Source organism: Miscanthus floridulus, chromosome 5 (assembly GCF_019320115.1).
Source record: "Miscanthus floridulus cultivar M001 chromosome 5, ASM1932011v1, whole genome shotgun sequence".
NCBI classification, from domain to species: Eukaryota; Viridiplantae; Streptophyta; class Magnoliopsida; order Poales; family Poaceae; genus Miscanthus; species Miscanthus floridulus.
The window spans coordinates 146,531,417-146,539,928 of NC_089584.1; the positions used below are offsets into that span (position 1 = coordinate 146,531,417).

The following is an 8,512-nucleotide window of genomic DNA, read 5'->3' on the forward strand; positions in this document are numbered from 1 at the left end:
TCCTGTTTTGATCGGAGCTCTGTAGAGCAATTTCATGTCATATAACCATTCGATCTGGAATGCTGTACACGGTAATTGTAGAAAAAACAACTGAAACCTGTTTGAAAAGGTGGTAGTGCGACGTGCTACCTCCATTCCAAGAACTTGAGGGATGATGTGTTTCTTGCTACTCCGGGCTCCTTAGTCCTGACACTGATGGCCCAACTGAAGTACTAGCCAGCGAGTGCCTCTTGTGATTGGGCTTCCTGTCATGATCAGTGGCGGCCCGCGTCGCTCTCCCGCCTCCTTATCCGCACAGGCAGCCCGCCCTTCATCCTCAGCGTCACCGCCATCTCGTACGGCGGAGGCGCCTCCATGCTCGCCGCCCGTACCGGCTCGACGGAGAACCTCCTGACCACGGCGGCCACGACGGCCTTCATCTGCACGTACGCCATCTCCTTCCCGAGGCACGCCCGCGGGCCGGCGTGGAAGACTGGGTACCTCGCCGCGTCCACCGCCACGAACTCGCCGCCGCCGTCGAGCCACCGCTCGGGCCGGAACTCGCGGCAGTCGTCGCCCCAAAGCCGCGGCATCCTCCCCATCGCGTAGGCGCAGTAGTCCGAGAACCAGCCGGCGCGCACCGTCGTGCCGTCCGGCAGCACGTCCCCCGCGGCCGCCACCCGCGAGTTGATGGGCACCGGCGGGTACAGCCGCATCGCGTCGGTGAGCGCGGCGTGCAGGTAGTGCATCCCCCTGAGCTCGTCGTAGCCGCTGTGGTCGTCGTCTCCGTTTTCGTCGAGCGATGCCGCCGCCTCCTCGTACACGCGCCGCTCGCAGCGCGGGTTGGCGGCGAGGAGCCAGAAGAACCATGTGAGCGCGGAGGACGTGGAGTCCTTCCCGGCGAGCACGAAGCTGACGACGATGTCCCGCAGGAACCGCCGCTTCGCCCCCGGTGACTGGAACATTGCGCCGAGCTCGCTCCCCTCATCTTCCTCCATCGCCGCCGCAAACCGCGACAGCAGGTGCTGCTCGTCGCCGCGCCCGCGCGACCGCTCCTCCGACTCCATGATCGCCGCGACGTGCTCGTCGACGACGCGGATGGCCTCGCGGAGCCGCCTCTCGCTTCCGACGCCAGCGAGCCGCATCGCCTTCCACACGACGGCGGTCGGGTGGAGCATGCGCGCGAAGGAGATCTCGACGGCGTCGTCGAACGCTTTGAAGAACGCATCGTGCCGGCGGCGGCGTCCGCTGCCCCCGCCGTCCTCCTCCCCGAGCTCGAGCAGCGTCGAGGCCTCGACCCCGAACGCGACGCCGCAGATGTTGTCGAAGGCGAAGCGCTTGAGCACGTCCTGCAGGTCAACGGCCTCGCCGGAGTCGGCGGCGGCAGCGAGGAGAGGCAGGAGCCGGCGGTGCAGGTGGGCGCTGAGGACGCGCCCGGAGAAGCGGCGCAGCGAGCGGGACGAGAAGGAGTAGGACGCGAGCTTGCGCTGGACGCTCCACAGGCGGCCGTCCGCGAGGAAGATGCCGCTGCCGAGGAGGTCGGCGAAGGGCCCCGCGAAGCGCGCGCCTTTGACGTAGTTGGGGAACCCGGCGCGCAGCAGGTGGTCGACGACGCCCGGGTCCGCGGTGGCGACGCCGTTGCCGAGGCCGAGCGCACCGCGCACCTCGATGGTGGAGGCCGGGGCCGCCGCGAGCTGGTCAGTGGCCCAGTCGAGGAAGCGGTGGAAGTTGCGCACAAAGGGCACCACGTTGCCGAGCACGGGGTTCGGGTAGGGGCAGTGGTTGCGGTGGCCCGCGCCCGCGCAGCGCCGGAGACCCAGGAAGAGAAGGACGGCGACGGCGACGACGAGGACGACGAGCGCCGCGACAGCGGCGTCCATGGCGTGAACACGTGGCTGTGCTTAGTCGTGTGGTCGCCAGTGGCTGGCTTGCTGCTCGTGTTAATCCACTTGCCACCTTCACCATTCACGGTGACGCAGTGACGTTGACTTTTTTCGGACAGGACTAGCCTGCGACTGCGATATGGGAACCTCCAGCTGTTGGGTTCCACGCACTAAACTCGTTCATGTCACATCGGATCGTTCACGATGTTTGACACTAACTAGTAGTATTCTCTAATTATAAAATTAATTATATAGATTAAAACTAATTTACCAGACAAATTTATTAAGTCTAATTAGTTCATAATTTGACAATATTTTTACCGTAAACATGTATTAACCATAGATTAATTTGGTTTTATAGATTAATCTCTATAGTTAGTCTACTCATGTGCAATTAGTTTTATAATTAGCTCATATTTAATTCTCTTATAATTAACATCTAAACGTCCGATGTGATACGAACTAAACCATAGCCCCTACCTCCGATCCAAACAACCTGTTACGGAGTACTTGCGTAGCTGCAGATGTGTATTGTGACATGACAAACAAAACAGGTTTTAGTAAAGGGGGCAGCTGGCTATCTTTCAATTGCTTGAAAATGGTGTCGCGTACGTTTGTTCGCCCAACAAACTTCATTTTACAAAGGGCGCCCTGTCCGGATGCCCACGTCACTGCCTCCTGTCTCGCGTCCCGCAGGTGCACGTCTACGTCCCGCCTGCTGCACCTGCCCCGCAAGCACGTGGGGCCCATCCACGCCAGCGGAGACCGCTTCCGCCTTCCTACGCTTGACATCGTGGTGAGACAGAAGAAAGGCACGAGGAGATGCAACACTTAATCTAGTTTTGAAATATCTAGATGCAATAATTGCAGCATACGTCTGAAAACAAAATAAACATGTGTCTGAAACACTTGCAAAAACATTTGAAACCATTGTAAACATACGCAACATCCAGATAAAAACACTTGCAGCATATGTGTTAAAACATATACAACATCCAGATAAACACACTTACAACATACGTCGAAAAAAAACAGATGAAACATTGAGAACGGGAGCTTACAACATACGTGTACAACCATTGCAACATGTGCAACATCTCGATCTACTTTGTAACATCCGTATAAAACACTTGTAACGTACATCTGAAACATTTGAAACAGAAGCTTACAACATGCGTTTTCACCCTTCTTCAGCATGACGCAGCCTAGAGTGGGGGACGACCAGTTCCGGCTAGCCGACAGCCGATGATGGTGCCGCGGCCTGGCAGCAGCCAGTTGCGCCTGCGCCAGGCCTAGGTCTGCCAGCGACGCCCCCTCTTCTGGCCGCCTGACCTAGGCGCGGCGAAGGACGGAGCACGGCGGCGCGCGCGGGGGACAGAGGCACCGCTGCACTCGCGCGATCACGTGCATGGAGCTTGTAGGCGGAGGGCGAGGCGCCGGCGACCAGGTCCGGTGGCAGTTGTAGTTGGTGGGGCGGCTAGCAGTATACCTCACACAGAGGATTCCTCTTCTCCGCGGGAGACGGAGGCGCCGCGGGGAACGTCGGTGGTGGCGCGCCGGAGTGGAAGGCGGCGCGGGATGGAGGCGGCGGCACGGCGGATTGGGAGGGTCAGACGGTCGCATGGCGTCGTGGCCTCGACGCACGAGAGCGGAGTGGGGGAGACGAGCTTCCGTGGTGATTTGATTTTTTTATTAGGCGTCCGGACATCTTAATGGGCACTACCGATTTACAAATGCTGTAAAAAAACAAATTTCAAATATAGTTGGCGTCGATTAATAGAATTTTTTTGAGGAATGAATTTTATTTTATTTATACTGATTATTAGTGGCAGGCGACCACGCTTGCAAGAGGTCGTCTTGAGTTCTTGATCTCCTCTGCGGGTGTTCCACTCGTGCGGGGGGGGGGGGGGGGGGGGGGGGGGGGGTTCTGAGGTCTTGTGTGGGGATTTTGCTTCTGTTCATTGGACCAAACAGAATGCTAATTTTTGAGAAATTTGGCCCTATATGTCAGCACATCAATAACGCTTCATTGTTTCTCTAATTTTGGTAAGTACCAAAAGAAAAATGCAAATGTGTATGTTTAGTCATTATATCCAGCAATGTGCAAGTGGTAACTCTGAATATTGGTTCGGACTTCAGGGGCAATCAGGCAAGAGAATTATTGACTCTGGTGAGAAAAATGAATTCAGAACATTCAGGAAAGGTTCCTGAGTTCAGGTGGTCCATGAACTGGCTACTGGAAAAGCTCCAACTAACTCGTAGGCACAGTGTGCTAAAGCAATATGATCAGTATTGCTAGGACATGTGGTGAAGAAAATTCTCAGTTTTGTATGGAGCAATAATTGGACAGAGTACCTGTTTCCAATCCAAAGCACATAAAGAATGGTAAGTCAGCTAAGACAATGTATGCATCTATACGGATTATATACGCTGATAGTTTTCCCTCGAGACCTCGACTAGAAAAGTGCACATAATTCGTGCGCTGCTAGTTTTCCTATTTTTCGCCGTAATGTACTAGCGTCCTGATTCCTGAATGAAGGAGACGCTGAAGTGATGACAGCCACACGAGCTGATGATGTCCACATCCACATTGGTTGGCGCCGACCATTGGGGTTGGGGGAGGGGACGTGCCTGCCTTGACGTGTTCATACTCGACCCGGTCCGGTCCGCCTGACGCGCGTGGCCGGCTGGGCGGCTGGCTGAGTGGCTGATGGTCCACGGGACCAGATGCAGGGCCGCAGCCGCAGCCGACAGGGCAAGCAACGGCTGGGAGAATTCCGGTGTCGCCCTGCTGCACTGTCTCGGCGTACCACACCACGGCGCTTTTTACAGTCACGGCAGCAGGAGCACCAGGCTACCAGCCTATCTGGAGCTGGAGGAGGGAGGGACGGCCCACCGGCCACCGGCGGCTGCCGTGGCAACGTCGCAGGCAGCAGCGACAGCGGGAAATGGCGCACCGGCAATTGGGCAGTTGTGCCGTGAAGTAACCATGGGGAACCGCCAAGGGAAGGGGACATTGATCGCGGGCAGCAGGGACGTGATCGCGATGGCGATGGCGATGGCGATGGCGGTGGCGATGGCGATGGCGGTGGCGATGGCGATGCGATGGCGCGCGAGACGGAATCCGGAAGCAAACAAGAGCACGTGAGATGGGACATGCATGAGAGTTGAGACTTGAGAGGAGATGAGTGCGTTCATGGATATCCTGCGCGCAACCATCGAGACCTACACACTTGTTTCTTCGAGTTCGAGCTCCTTGTAGCATAGCCCGTTCTGGTCAGGCAGGTGCGTGCTGTCACTCTGCCAGTGACGAGGGCCGGTGAGCCAGCCAGAGTGTCGCGACGCGCGCGGGCTGCCCTGCCGCCTGATGGCGTGGCGTGGCGTACCTCCCCGGCTCGCACGCAGCCCTGGCCGCACATGGCATGCCGGCCAGCCGCCAGGGCCCCAGGCCCCACGCGGCCACGCCCCAGCAAAAGCTTCTGTTCCGTTCCAGGCGCGCCGCGGGGGGGTTCCAGGCGCGCCGCAGGGGGGGGGGGGGGGGGGGGGGGGGGGGAGGAATCCGCGGCAACTCGCGCGGCTGCTCCTGCTCGTGTTCGTGTGCCGGCCCACCAAACCCAGCGGAGCGCCGTCGAGTGGCTGCGCGCTGGGCTTGAGCTGGGCGGTCATGGACGATCGGATCCATCTATCGATGATAAGCCGTCGGTTCGTATTTCGTTTTGTGTGAGAGAAAAATATTGTTTCAGCTAAAAATTTATGATCATTTACGACGGGTCATAGCCAAAGGAACAGGCCGGATGATCTGCAGCCTGTTCGGTTGGCTGGTTCGTATCGTTGCTGGTTCGTGAAGAAGTACTGCTGGCTGGTTTGTGTGAGAAAAAAATACTGTTCTAGCTAAAAAATTACGATTATTTACGACAAGCCACAGCCAAACGAAACGAACGTGCTGCTGATGGTTGCACGGGCACGAGCCCTGCCATTATTGCGCCCTGTGGCTGCAGCATGGCCGATTCAGCCTAGCGCTGCCGGCGTCGTGATTAAAAAAAAGGAGAGAAGAGGTCCTGTCGCCTTTCCTGCCCTCCCCTTCCTATAATTATTAATTACTTAATTAATTGATTGATCGATGGACAATAAAGATTGTATTATTTTGGTCCTACCGCCCTCATTATAATTTTATATTTTATATCAGCACACGTATCCGTAACATTGGCACTATTTTTATATAAATCTAATCAAATCTTAACAAAGTTTCTTAATCCGAACGAAACCTCAGGTGCTCGTTAGATATATATATGTATATATATAATATACACACATGAAATGAAGTGAAATTCAAATTCTAGCACGAGAGATTAGAGTGTTTCGCCGCATGTTTTGACTTTTTGAGCGTGGCTAAACACGCATGTGTTGGAGGAGCGGATCCGTGAACGAAATTTAAAAAGCAGGCAAAGGTCCCTGCCGCCCTGGTCGGTCGGTGCCGGTGGTCCGTCGGCCGAATTTTTTATTTTTTAACTTTTTTTTAAAAAAAAATCATAAATATGTCTATGGAGATATACTTTTAAAATTTAAACTCTTAGCTCGACGTTATTGATGGTGACGTCGAGGTTATATGTCTCGACGCCATAGATTCTGGCGTCTAGGTCGGGGCCACGTTAGCGGCGTGGACGCTGACATAGCAGCCAGCTCGACGCCGTGGATCTTGGCGTCAAGCTTGGCGCCAAGCCCTGGCTTACGTATGGGCCCTCCCTTCATTTCTCTCTTCTACTCTCTACCGCTCCCGAGCCAGGGCGCCGCCACCACTGCCGCACCGCCGCGCGTTGCCCCGGCCGTCCGTGGCCCGTGCCCGCGCCCGCGCTGGCTTCCTACGGCCTCAGCCCGCTCGCGCTGCCTCGCCGCGCAGAGCGTCGGCCGTCCCGTGCCCACCGCACGCCGCCTCGTTCGTCCCGGCTCGTCGCGTCTGCCACGTGCATAGGCGCTCCCTCCAGCGACCCCAGCCGTGACATGGGCCCTGCTCCCGACGCGCATTGACTTGGATAGGTAAAATTTTTTAATATGCAATATAGATACTTAGTTAGCTTGAATTGTAGTGCTACTTTGATTACTTGGTAGTTTCTAGTAAATTTGATGATGTTGGTAGTTCATTTAGTTAGTGAGATAGATATAGTTAGATAAATATAGTTAGATAGCTAGTGACATAGGTACATAGATATAGTTATTAGATAGCTAGTTGATTTAGTTAGTAAGATAAATATAGTTAAATAGCTACTGACATAGTTATTTAGGGTGTAGTTGGTTAGTATCTATTAGAGAGATACTATATAGCAGCTACTTTGGACTAAACGAACTGTATTTTAATTTTTGTTTGAACTAATAGATGAACAACCTAGTGAGCATATATCATGAAGGCACTGTGGAAAGAGATCGCTATGGATATGTTGAGTTTGTTGAGATACAAAGCGTGTCTGTGTTATTCAATAAGAAGCCTTCATTTAGTGAGTTGGTTGCAAGGGCTTGATAGGAGCTACATTGCCATGGAGTTAATGATGATGATGACATCGCAATGGAGGGTGTACTTCACCTAGGTTCTCCTCCTAATATCCTAAGGAAGATGATCTTAATTGGGTGTGCAGACCAGTGGGAGAACTATATGAGATTGGCTATGAAGTGCCAGTTCCAAAATTTGGACGTGGTTGTGCGTTGGGTGTTAGTTGATCCTATCCCTCATGGGTTTTCTCCACCAATGAGTCAGCAAGCAGACTTTGACCCTCCCATCCCTGAACCTGATATGAATGTGGAGGTTGCACCTACGATTCTCGATGCTTAATCTACCCTCAATGAGCTAGTTAAAGATGCTTGTTAGACTCATTATGTTGTGATAGATTCTCCTTATGAGATCTCTTTAACACAGAATCATCCAAGTAAGTGTCTTATCCGCATGGTTATTGGGAGCTTACTCCCTTCCTTTACATCTATTTTTTTCATTTTTTTCTCATTTTTCTACTTATGTTGCATGAGACATTCCTGATAATGTGGATGTGCCCACTGTTGCTGCGTAAGTGCACTGTAGAGATGGATTTCGTGGCTCCAATAGTGTTAAAATTATAAATAATTCAGAGCTATATGAGATGGCAAGGGCTCTTGATTTTGATGATGATCGCCCTGTTAAAGAGCTAACAGAGAGTGATGTTGAGATGCTGAGGCGTATCTTTTTCGACCGTTGTGGTCCAAGAGTTCACGAGTTCAGCGATCTTGCTTATTCCGATCAGACGTGTGCTGAAGGACGTGATGATGAGCTCCTAGAAGCTTCTGAGGCCAGCCCTAACATGGTAATTGAGAAGGATAGGATATTCAAGGACCTCCCTACATTGAAGAGGTGGTTGCAGGTGTTTGTAGTGATACAAAAGAGACTTTACAATGTCTTACATTCATATGCAGAGCGCCGTTACATAGTTGTGTAACAAGAAACGCTGCCCATGGAGGATTTATACAAGAAAGCAAAAGGTCACCGAAAAATGAAAGATCACAAAAGTTGTCGGGGCACATAATTGTGCTGACCATGTGCTGATACTGAAGCATCGACAGCTGACATCTACCCTCATTGCTAAGCGGTTGATGGGAATATTGCAGGAAGAACCCAATATGAAGGTTATGAC

General features: G+C 53.2%; 1 protein-coding gene across 1 annotated transcript; it reads right to left on the reverse strand.

Annotated features, from left to right (window-relative positions):
* Window positions 1-22: 22 nt before the first annotated feature.
* LOC136451104 (cytochrome P450 CYP94D108-like) lies at window positions 23-1,986 on the reverse strand. Its single transcript, XM_066451848.1, has one exon. It carries the CDS (start codon window positions 1,857-1,859, stop codon window positions 255-257), a length of 1,605 nt encoding a protein of 534 aa, XP_066307945.1. The 5' UTR covers window positions 1,860-1,986; the 3' UTR covers window positions 23-254.
* Window positions 1,987-8,512: the final 6,526 nt, after the last annotated feature.